At 34.0% G+C, this 12,729-nt stretch overlaps 1 protein-coding gene and 2 non-coding genes across 3 annotated transcripts; 1 reads left to right on the forward strand and 2 right to left on the reverse strand.

Annotated features, from left to right (window-relative positions):
- Positions 1-3,724: 3,724 nt before the first annotated feature.
- On the forward strand, positions 3,725-5,887 carry LOC122004773 (subtilisin-like protease 4). Its single transcript, XM_042559608.1, has 2 exons — positions 3,725-5,614; positions 5,684-5,887. Exons 1-2 carry the CDS (start codon positions 3,725-3,727, stop codon positions 5,885-5,887), a joined length of 2,094 nt encoding a protein of 697 aa, XP_042415542.1.
- A 1,124-nt stretch (positions 5,888-7,011) lies between these two features.
- On the reverse strand, positions 7,012-7,094 carry TRNAL-UAA. The gene has a single exon. It is a non-coding gene; the product is annotated as a tRNA-Leu (tRNA).
- Positions 7,095-9,675: 2,581 nt separating this feature from the next.
- TRNAL-UAA lies at positions 9,676-9,758 on the reverse strand. The gene has a single exon. It is a non-coding gene; the product is annotated as a tRNA-Leu (tRNA).
- Between the last annotated feature and the right edge of the window lie 2,971 nt (positions 9,759-12,729).

Here is a 12,729-nt window from a genome sequence, read left to right on the forward strand (position 1 = left end):
CTTCTGGGGACCGGTTGGACCAATTTAGGGATTGTGCTATCCTATTAAAGATGGATAAAATGTCAATCGTTCAATGGATGTATCTACGAGATGAAATTCCACCTATACAATGCTTTTTGTTGCATACAAGTTTAAAAAAGTGTTTGGTAGGATGACAGAGAATGTTAAATTTGTTGAATACTTTGAAGAGGTAGATGGTTTGGAGAAGAAAAAGAAAGTGGGGTCTCTATGGAAACAGATTGGGAGAAGACACAAGTCTTTGTGAATTTTCTCAAGAGGTTTCATGATACTACATTGCAACTTAGTATCAGTGACGAATCATCCACATATATCTTTCAAACGACTTTCGGCTCAGGATTTTGTACCTCAGTGATGAAATCCGCCAAGGCTTGCGCTTTGATGGCCGTTCGGGGATGGTACTAGATGTCGAACTCACTGAGCTCCGTTGTCCATTTGATTAGCCGTCCGAACGCTTCTGGATTGAGGAGGACTCTCCCCATAGGACTATTGGTCATCACGATGATGGAATGCGCAAGGAAGTATGGACGGAGCCTCCGAGCGGCGAGAACCAATGCATAAGCCAACTTCTCGAGACCGGTGTAGCGAGATTCAGTGTCTTTCAATATATGACTTAAGAAATACACTAGTTGTCCCTCGTCGTTCTGCCTAACCAGCGCCGAGCCGACCGCGTGCTCGGTCGAGGACAGATAAATTCGGAGTGGTTTGCCAACAATTGGCTTAGCTAGTACAGGCAATGAGTTAAGGTATTCCTTAAGCTCTTCGAACGCTCGGTTGCACTCCTGGTCCCATTGAAACCTTGTGGCTCGGCGCAATATCTTGAAGAATGATATACTCCGATCGGATGATTTGGAGATGAATCGAGACAACACTGTTATCCGACTAGTGAGACGTTAGGATTCCTTCAAATTTCTCGACAGCGAAGATTATTGTAGCTACTATTACTCTGCTTCTTTCGATTCGCTTCTGTCTCTGCTCCCACATCGTCGGTGACTGACTTGAGCGTCGGAGGGTCATCACCGGGGAACTCCTCCCTGGCTCAGTCTGACGTTGTTGTGGTTACAGGTTCATCCTATTCGAAGTCCACGCTCGGTCAACAAGAGCGTCACGTTCTCCCGGCATCCATCGCCTCGACTCTCGGACAGGATCACCGAACATTCGGGTCCCGACACTTGTCGGGTATGAGATCAGGAGAAAAATTAATTCCCAATTTTTATCGGGACGGGTATTGGGTAAGATGGTTACGGGACAGGTCCCTACCTGATTCCACCCCTAGGCATAACGCAACCCAACTTAACATATTGACCAAACTGCTTAGAACGTAGTTTTCTTTCCTTGGGCAGCCCATTATAGGCCCGATCAAATAAAAGGACGGCCAAATCTACAACACTTGACCTCATATTACTTCTCGGGCATATTTCATAGAGCATAGGTTATCAGAGAGATTTCCAGGAAGCATAAGGCATCGTATTATTTCTCTAACGGATTTCCAACATGACTAAGCCTCTATATTATTCTCCGAATGACCGTCTCAATGTTGCACAAAATATAACCAAGTGGCTTAATACCGAGACAGATATAAAGACAGCCGACCTTACTAGCCAGCCAAGATAAATGCAGGATAATACACAACAAAACAGATTATACAGAATATAACCGAGCAGTTCTAGAGATGGTCGGCCTTAAGGACCGGCCGAGATGTACTCAACAGACAACATCCTAACAGCCTGTCAAAATAACAAACTATATGTCAGAGAATATTCTTCTGGAACCTTCTCCAGAGACCATCTTATCCTCCATCAGTCAACCATTTATAACAGCATATTTCTTCAAATGACATAAACAACAACTTGAGTTATAAATGATAAAAGAAAAATATCTATGCGTAAAAAAAATTTCTCAGATAATTATTATGTCTTATCTAATAAATTCTGATACACTTTATCATCTCCTGATTACATAAATTCTAAGATATGATATATAAAAGAAGAATCATCTCTCTAATAAAAGTACATTCTCTGAATAACTGTCACTTACTTTCGTGTGCCGATCATAATCTTACCCGTTGACTCACCACTGCATACCCTCTGAGTCTCCTTGGGACCCGCATCCTTAGAGAAACCTGTTATTAAATTAGACGAGGGTAAATGAGAGGAAGGATGCTTCGGGTAGGAGGGGTCACATAATGAAAAAGTTGGCCCGTGTTGAATCTTTGGCGCTAGAGCTACGTACGTACTGAGGCTGCGCCGGTGGTTTGGAATCGGTGTGAGATGTCATGTACTTAGACTGTGCAGAAGGTGATCGGGACTAAAAAAATGGTCGTTGAGGCGTCTATCAAGACTGATAGGATGTGCTTGTTTGAGGATTATTTTTAATAATCTTAATTAATCATTTAAAATTATCAATAAAAATTATATTTGATTTAGATAATTAATAATTTCCAAATAACGATTCATATCTGACATGTCAATAAAAACGACATGCGATCTGGAATTAAAAAACCTCAAAAAAAAAAGTAATACCCCTAAAACCTTTTATAACCAAAAATTTATTTTAAAATAAAAAAACATAAACTAAAATAATAATAATAATAATAAAACGTAAACTAAAAAAATAAAAAAAAATGTAAAAATAAAAAAAATAAAAAAAATGTAAGAAAACAAGAACTTCAGAAAAAACAAAAAAGAAAAAAAACCAAAAACGTAGACTAAAAAATCGAACTAAAAAATAAAAACGTAAACTAAAAAAACGTACTAAAAACAACGTAAGAAAACGTAAACTAAAGAATAAAGAAAAACAAAAAAATATATAATAAAAAACGTTTGAAAAATAATATGTAGAGTTAGTTTTTGGAACGGGGGATAATATAGTAAAATATTAAATCAGATTATATATTAAAATTTGAAAACAAGAAATTTTTTGTTATATTATCGAAATTGAATCAAATAATTTTAGATTATGTTTTATTTCTCATAATTTTAATTATGTGATTATTTGATAATTAAATAATCAAGATTATATATGATGACTTGAATCAAACGTACCCATATGATTTGATGATGATGGATTGCGAGGTAGATGCATCAAGAAACATATGATGTAGTTATTTTTTAAATATTTTTCTTAAATCTTTTTGAAAATAATTCTAATAATTAAGGGGGGTCTTTTTTTATTATTACTATGTTACTTGATTTTTTATTCCTTAACTGGACAATAACCAACAAAAATTACTAGCTACTTACTTAAACAACAACAACAATAGAAAAATTAAATCGTTAAATTATTAAAATATCTTAAATCCACCTTCAATAATTCATTTTATTTTAATGTTAATGTGAATTTATTCTGGCCAAGTGAGATATATATGGCATCGACCGCGTGGTTTCGTTTTTAATAGAAACTCGGTCTCTGCCTTTTAATTTTGAATGTTATACGCGTGGTTTTATTTCTCCAAATGCAGCAAGTCAGCAAGAGAGTTTTAGAATCTACGCACCAAATGTGAATGTAATTATGATATATATTTATGTAATAATCATATATATATTTAGTGAATTTTACAACGGACGATATATATTTAGTAGATTTTACAACGGACGAACTATTGTATTTGAATGACATATGTTGTCCATATTTAGTAGCGTACGGTCATCTATATATATAGTACGGATGATCTTTCTCGGAAGATAAAACAATTTAGATTTTCTACATGGATCTTGTGCCATGGCTGATCTTTCTTCTCCTCGCCTTATTCTCGAATCCCTTCTTTGTCTATTCTTCTTCTTCTTCTTCTGCAAGCCGTTACATTATTCAAGTCGAGGAGCCCATTGAGCCGCAGCTTACGGAAGCGAGCCTCAAGAGCTGGCATGAGTCTTTCCTGCCGTCGACTGTCGAGGAGTCTGGCGCCGATCAACGACTGCTGCACTCCTACAGCGACGTCCTCAACGGGTTCGCCGCCATGCTCACGGAGGATGAGCTTCATGAGGTGGGGAAGAAGAGGGGCTTCGTGCTGCCCCTGGTCACCACTCACACGCCAGATTTCCTGGGGCTCAAGGTTGAGAAGAAGGGGCTGTGGAACGACTCGAAGCTCGGGAGTGGTGTCATCATCGGAGTCCTTGACACCGGCGTGACGCCCGGACACCCTTCCTACGACGACGAGGGAGTCCCGCCTCCGCCCTCCAAGTGGAAGGGCCGGTGCGATCTCGAGACCGGTTGCAACAACAAGCTCATCGGCGCTAGGTCGATGTTCAAAGGTATGGGTGGGAGACCTCCCATTGATGAGTACGGGCATGGGACCTGCACATCCTCCACTGTCGCAGGTAACTTCGTCCGCAATGCGAGCTACTTCGGCTTGGCCAATGGCACGGCCGCTGGGATGGCCCCTCGGGCTCACCTCGCCATCTACCAGGTTTGCCATAGCTACGGTTGCAATGTCAGCGACATCCTCGCGGGGTTGGAAGCGGGTATCAAGGACGGCGTCGACATCTTCTCTATCTCGATTGGCGGCGGCTCGGCACTGGACCAAGATCTCATCGCCATCGGTTCGTTCGCCGCAGCCAGGAAGGGGATCTTCGTTAGCTGCGGCGCAGGCAACGATGGACCTGACAACTTCACCCTCTGCAATGAGGCACCGTGGGTCCTCACTGTTGCGGCCAGCAGCATCGACCGAAGCTTTAGGGCCTCCGTGAAGCTTCCCAACGGGAAGGTGATTCTCGGAGTGTCTCTCGACCAGCCCCGCAACTTCACTAAAAACTCTCTTCCCCTCTACTACTCTACCGAGTCGAGGGCTTGCGACATGGATCCACCCGATGATAGTCACAGAGGTAGCGTCTGGGTCTGCGAGGCCGATGGCAGATTTCCAAAAGATGTGGCGGCATTCGTCAAGTCCCATGGCGCCAGGGCATTGATCTATATTTCCCCGAAAGTTGAGGCGACCACCATTCTGATGACAGAGCTGAACTTCCCTGGAATATGGCTCACCTCCCAAGATGGCTCCGACCTTATATCGTATTTGATCTCAGCTTCCAACCACTCAGCGTCGATCATCTTTAACGGGACAACGGATCTCGGCATATCCCCCTCCCCCGTCGTGGCTTTCTTCTCCTCCCGGGGGCCGTCTAAGACAACGCCGGGAATCCTCAAACCAGACATCTCCGGCCCTGGCCTTGACATCCTGACGGCTTGGATTCCTTCCGGTGACGCTCCGGAGTATGCTATCAAATCTGGCACATCCATATCGACGCCTCACCTCAGTGGCGTTGCTGCGCTCTTAAAGGCCACACACCCTACTTGGTCACCGGCAGCTATCAAGTCGGCGATCCTCACTACGGCAGATGCTAACATGTTGGACGAGTTACTAGAACCGGCACTCTATTTCACCAAGGGCGCAGGACACGTCAACCCTAACAAAGCTGTCGATCCTGGCCTTATTTATGACATCACTGACGACGACTACATCTCCTACATCTGCGGCAAATTCGGGAAAAAAAGAGCCAGAATTATAGCGCGCGGAGTCGTGGACTGCTCGAAGAGAATGAGGGAAGAAGAACTCAACTACCCGTCGATTCTGTTGGCCCCGAAAGCCAAGGCGACGGCCAAGGTAAGTCGGACGGTCACGAACGTGGGACCAGCGAGATCGAGGTACACAGTATAGGTGACCATATCGAAGACTTTCGTGTCGGCTACTGTCACCCCCAAGACATTGGCGTTCACTAAGCTGAACGAGCAGAAGTCGTTCACCGTGAGGGTGAAATGGGGCTCCGGCGGACCTCCCACTTCCGATATTAAATTCGTGGAGGGAAAGTTGACTTGGATTTCCGATGATGGTAAGCATGTGGTGACGAGCCCATTGATCATCTATGCTCCGAAGTGATCGATGGAGCGCTAGCTCGAGCTTACAATTGTCTGCTCCCTTTCAAATATTATTTATTGCTCATGATTATTAAGAATGTATGAATGAATTAATTGGGTGGGAGACTCGAATAAATAATGCTTTTCCTTTCAATATCATAAATTAATATTTTTGTAAGTTTTTTTTTAAAAAAAAAAACCACCATACCCTTAGGATTCTAAAGAGTTTGACATTGACCTAAAGGACCCCACGAGCATCATTTTTAAATTATATAGTTTTTGAAAAACGTATGCATACATATATCGATATATAGACGAACATAAATGAAATATCAATGTTTAAAAATATATATATAAAAATATTTATATAATTTATATATTTTTAAAACCTCTTTCAAAAATATTTTTAATTTAATTGTGTTTATCATGTCACTCGTTCTGTGTGTAGTATGGACAGTACATGTTGAACTTTTTTCAATTTTATCTAATTAATTTTAAATTTAAATTTGGGGCGATTGTTTGATCTTAGTTAAATTCATATTTAATCAGGAATCAATTAAATAGGTATTTTCTAAATCACGACAAGACACAAGGGTCTTCTTAATCGAATCAACGATCACATCATTAGACAAAATCTTTTTAGAACATTACATACTCAACGACCACATCTTAGGAGTGGACAAAGAACTAAAAGAAATTAGACCTTAGCCATAAGTTGAGCAACAATATTAATCACACAAGATTCCTAATGCAAAGATGGGGAGAAGCTAAGCCTTCAAAAATGACTGTTACATTAATTCCAACCAAATTCACTAACTAAAAATGACACATTTGATAGAGATTTATTTAACATTTTGTGAGACAATATTCATCATCTTCAAGAAATTGTGGGAAAAAGTTTTAGCCTAAGAAGAAATACTTGTCTAGAGAATGAATAATCCTACAAGTTGATGAAATATAAATCTTTTGATGAATAATTTTGTCATTACAGTTATGTTTATCATTTACTTTTTAATTTTTAATAATTTTCAACAAATGTGCTTTTAAAAGTGATGAATATATCACATTTATATGAGACAAAATAAAATTCTATTAATTGATAATATTCAAATATAAAAGGACAATTAGTTATTTGAACAAAAACTTTGCTAGCTATGGGGTTCGAACCCATGCGCACTTATGTACAGAAGATCTTAAGTCTTCCCCCTTAACCACTCGGGCAAACTAGCTAATTATGTACTTTATTTAGAATATTTTATACTTGTAAACTTTGTAAAATTTCTTTTGAAGAATTTGTTAGATTTCTATTCTATAAACTAAATTAGTAGCAAATATTTCAAAAAATAAGCCCAATAATTTTTAAATAGAACAATTTTAATATCAATCATACAGCAAAGTCAAAATACACTACACTCAAAAAATTTTATTTTTTTTATTTTAATATAAAAAATATGTATGTTATTAGAATAATTTTATTTGCACTTAAACCCTAGACTAAGTTAACTATATTTTTTATTTTTTTATTAAGAAAAAATTAAATTAGATAAACTTCAAGTTAACTATGCTTTATAGTCAGCTGTTATTGGATAGTAAGTGGATAATCAATTTTTTTTTTTAATAAGATCAATTAACATCATATAATATATCCAATGTTATCCGGTTTAATTGATTTTTGAATTTTAAAATAGAGATCTAATAAATTGAAATAAATAAAAAAAATGAATTTTGAATAAACAGAATTGAACTTTAATTTAATTGTTGAACAATATAACTCACTATAATTGGGGGAAAAATTCAGTGCTAAAGTTATTTATGGGGCAATTTTCTAGAATTCATACAAATAGAAGATCATCTAATCATTATCTCTTGGGTTAAGAATATTAACTAAAGGATGCTGACTACTGGGTTATTCATTACGAGTGCTTCTCGATTTAACCTGGTGATCGGTAGGAAATTTTCGTGTGACCGAATTGATCACCTCAAATTCAACGTTACCTGATTAAATTTTTTTTTTGAGCTAAGAATATTAATTAGATGAATTCAACAAGTAGGAGTAAACAAAACATTGGTTAGATTCAATTAACCGATTGATTCTAAAATTTATTTTTAAAAAATAATAATTGTTTTAATTTAGTTTGATTTTGATTTTAAAATTATATTAATATATCTTAAGAGGAAATAACTATGTAGTTCGATTGATGGATGGTTTGACTATTTAATATCATCAATGGTTTAATTGGTTAATTCGATAATCGACCTCGTTTTTATATCGATTAATTCGGTAACTATTTTATATTGGCTTGATTTATTCACTTTAATGGTAAAATTCAATCGGGTTTGATTTGTGAAAAAATTTAATTTAACCAAATTTTTTTTTATGGGTCTGCTAGCTTCAGTCCTTCGATCTTCAACAGAACCTTATCGGTAATAAAATATCTAAATAATTATCTTATTAAATCATGTATGTTCTTCCTTGATATTCAGTCAAAAAAAAAAAAGTTTGCATATTAAACTGAAAAGCAAATTTAACCATCACATGGTCTTGCTGCGAGTAATATGACTTCAACATATTAATTGGAAAATTTAGATTTTTTTTATTGTGATATTAACAAAAAAAAATGTATCTAAAATATCCTTAAATAAAAGAAAAATATGATAAAAAATAAAAATATAAAAAATAAAATAAAAAATTTTAAAAAATAGAAAACATTAAAAAAAATTTAAATAGAAAAAACATTAAAAAAATTAAAACATAATTAAAACATGGGAAAAAACATAAAAAAAAGTAGAAAACTAGAAAAATGTAAAAAAAATTTAAAATACGTAAAAATAATAAAAAAACATTAAAAAAGTTTAAAAACATAAAAAAAATAGAAAAAAAGTATAAAGAATTTTAAAAATATAAAAAATAATAAAAAGCATAAAAATATATAAAAAATAAAAAACGTAAAATTTTGTTTTTAAAAAATAAAAAATACACATAAAAATAAAGAAAAACATGAAAAAAAAAGATTAAAAAATTGTAGAGTTTAAAAAAAATAAAATAATATATGATTGATTTTGTAACTAAAGGTAATATAATAAAATATTAAATTAGGTTATTCATTAAAACCTTCAAAAATCGGGAGAAGCTAATGCTAGTTTAATCATATTAAGCTGAGCAACAATCACACAAGATTCCTAATGCTAGTTTAAGCATTTTGCAAAGATGGGGAGAAGCTAAGCCTTTAGAAATGACAGTTACATTAATTCTAACCACAAATTTACTAGGATTTATTTAACATTTCGTGAGACACATTTATCATCTTCAAACTGTCATGGTATAAGAGAAAAAGCTCTAGCTTAAGATGAAGTATTTGTCCAGAGAAACAGCAATCTTGCAAGTTGATGAAATATAAATCTTTTGATGGGTAATTTGGTCATTAACAGTTATGTTTATCATTTACTTTTTAATTTTTTATAATTTTCAATAAATATGCTTTTAAAAGTGATGAATATATCACATTTATATGAGATAAAATAAAATTTTATTAATTGATAATATTCGAATATAAAAAGGATAATTAGTTATTTGAATTTCACTAGCTAACGTAAAATACATTATTTAAAAATATAATTTTTCAAAAATTTTGCTAGCTATGGGTTCAAATTATGTTTATCATTTACTTTTAAATTTTTTATAATTTTTAACAAATATGCTTTTAAAAGTGATGAATATATCACATTTATATGAGATAAAATAAAATTTTATTAATTGATAATATTCAAATATAAAAAGAATAATTAGTTATTTGAATTCCTCAAAAATTTTGCTAGCTATGGGGTTCGAACCCATGCGCACTTATGTGCAGAAGATCTTAAGTCTTCCCCCTTAACCACTCGGGCAAACTAGCAATTTACATCTTTTTTCAGACTTTTTTAATCTTGTAAAATTACTTTTGAAGAATTTGCAGCCCAAATATAATATAGATTTTTATTCTATAAACTAAATTAGTAGCAAATATTTCAAAAAATAAGCACAATAATTTTTAAATAGAACAATTTTAATATCAATCATACAGCAAAGTAAAAATCATATAGACACTACACTCAAAAACTTTTATTTTTTTATTTTAATATAAAAAATATGTATATTATTAGAATAATCTTATTTACACTTAAACCCTAGACTAAGTTAACTATATTTTTTTATTTTTTTATTTTTTTATTAAGACAATTAGAGTAGATAAACTTCAAGTTAACTATGATTTATAGTTGGATAGAAAGTCGGTAATCAATTTTTTTTAAAAATAATATCAATTGACAGCATATAATATATTCAATGTTATTCGATTTAATTGATTTTTGAATTTTAAAATGGAGATCTAATAAATTGCAATAAATAAAAAATGAATTTTTAATAAACATAATTGAACTTTAATTTAATTGTTGAACAATATAACTCACTATAATTAGGGGAAAATTCAACTTAAAATTATTTATGGGGTAATTTTTTAGAATTCATACCAATGGAAGATCCTCTAGTCATTATCTCTTGGATTAAGAATATTAATTAAAGGATGTTGGGTTCTTGAACTGTCTACTATGAGCACTTCTTGATTTATCTTGATAGTCGGTAAAAAAATTTCATGGGACCAGATCGATCACCTCAGACTCGACATTACTCAACCTGATTAATTTTTTTTTTTGAGCTAAGAATATTAATTAGATGAATTCAACAAGCAAGAGTAAACAAAACATTAGTTAGATTCAATTAACCAATTGAATCAATTCAAAGTTCAATTTGGTTAATTTTAAAATTTATTTATAAAAAATAATATTTTTTAAAATTTAGTTTGATTTTGATTTTAAAAGTATATTAATATATCTTAAGAGGAAATAACTATGTAGTTCAATTGATTGATGGGTTGACTATTTAAAATCATCAATGGTTGGATTGACAAATTCGATAATCGACCTCGTTTTTATATTGATTAATTCGGTAACTAGTCAAATTAATCGATTTTATATTGGCTTGATTTATTTACTTTAATGATAAAATTCAATCGGTTTGATTTATGAAAAAATTAATTTAGCCAGTTTTTTTGATGGGTCTGCTTCAGTCCTTCGATCTTCAATAGAACCTTATCGGTAATAAAATATCTAAATAATTATCTTATTAAATCATGTATGTTCTTTCGGTAAAAAAAAAAAAAGTTTGCATATTAAATTGAAAAGCAAATTTAGTCATCGCATGGTCTTGCCGTGAGTAATATGACTATACGATTCGAATCTCGACAAAGTCAAGATAAATATTTTTTTTATATATTAGTTACTATTTCAAAGGTTAGTAGTCGTCCATGATTTATTTCTTCCGTGTTAATCCTGGAACGGATTGGCGGGAATACTAGGAACGAGTGTATTCATCTTTTACCATCGCATGATCTTGCCGTGAGTAATATGACTTCATCATATGATTCATCTTGGCAAAGGATGCCCCCTCGGATGAGTCTAATGGCTAACACATAAGATGTTATCATCATAAGATCTGAGATTCGAATCTCGGTAAAATCAAAATAAATGTCTCTTTTATGTGCTAGTCACTATTCCAAAGACTAGTAGTCGTCCGTGATTTATCTCCTCCGTATTGGCTCTGGGACGAATTGACGGGGGTACTAGGGGTGAACGTATTCACCTTTTGCCACCATCTTGGCAAAGGATGATTGAGATATGAGGTATTATTATATGAAATTTTATAGTTCAAATTGGCGCGTTTAAGTATGTCCTCTTCTATGCTTTAGCTGCTTGTACTAATGGCTAGTGATTATCCGTGATTTATCTCCTCTATATTAACCTAAGGATGAATTAACGGGGACATTAGGAGGAGTGCATCATTTATTTTATTTTATTTTATTTTTTCCATATGCCAAATCTTGGCAAAGGACTTAAAATATAATTTTCCCGAATCCATGTATTTGTTGGATTTATATAACTATGTTGCTTCAAGTCTCTCAAAAAAACAGTGGATGGTATTCAGATATGCTAACAAGACTGGCTCACAGTAGCTTTTTATATGACTCTTTCTAATCATCAAGTAGCATGCCATTGCCCTCATAGATGAGTATTATCATAGATAAATCTGAAATCGATTCCCAGTAAATATTGAATGTTCCGTTAATTGCCTCATCATCTCCTATATACGCTATTACTATTAGACAAAATCCCCCCATTCATTCCCCTGCAGAAAATATGTGATCGCTGTGGAGGGGTCATCAATGTAACATTTCAGATGAAAGAAACATGTGGTAAAACATAATTAGCTCGTCTCAAATCCCTTTGTTAATCCGTTCCTAGATCAACATAACATGAAGAAACATGCTATTAGAACGGCTAGTTAACCATCCAATGTTTCAATCTTTACTAACATTTAGAGTTTTGAAATTCACATGATTTTAATTTTTACCATTTTTTCATTCATAAAAATGGAACCAAATTAGTTTCAATTTTTTATCGATTTAATTTGTTCATTTTTTATAGAAAATTTTGTCGTTCAATTAATTAAATTTTTTAATTTATTTAACTTTGATATATCAATTCGATCCGTTATTAAATATTTGCTCACCCTAGATCTGCCCGTCACCCGATTCAGCTAATTTAGTCTAGATTTTGGCACGGCCCGACAGAGGCTAGGCCATGTTAGGTCTGACCTAGTTGAGGGTCAAGCCAGGCAAAAGTGGCTTCGTTTGCTTGCTAAGCCGGGTTTTCGTTTAAAAATAAAAAATAAAAAAGGGGAAAAAAATTATTTTATTTATTTATATAATTTTTATTTTAAAAGCTCCAACAAGGAGCCCATGTTGGTTTGTACCGGACCCGGCCTACCATGTT

Source organism: Zingiber officinale, chromosome 7B (genome assembly GCF_018446385.1).
Source record: "Zingiber officinale cultivar Zhangliang chromosome 7B, Zo_v1.1, whole genome shotgun sequence".
NCBI lineage: Eukaryota > Viridiplantae > Streptophyta > Magnoliopsida > Zingiberales > Zingiberaceae > Zingiber > Zingiber officinale.

Bases quoted from the DNA above. Each gene is read 5' to 3' on its own strand.
- LOC122004773 (XM_042559608.1), top strand. From the start codon at position 3,725: ATGGATCTTGTGCCATGGCTGATCTTTCTTCTCCTCGCCTTATTCTCG. The intron at 5,615-5,683 runs GTAAGTCGGACG...ACCATATCGAAG, and splicing joins AAGCCAAGGCGACGGCCAAG to ACTTTCGTGTCGGCTACTGT.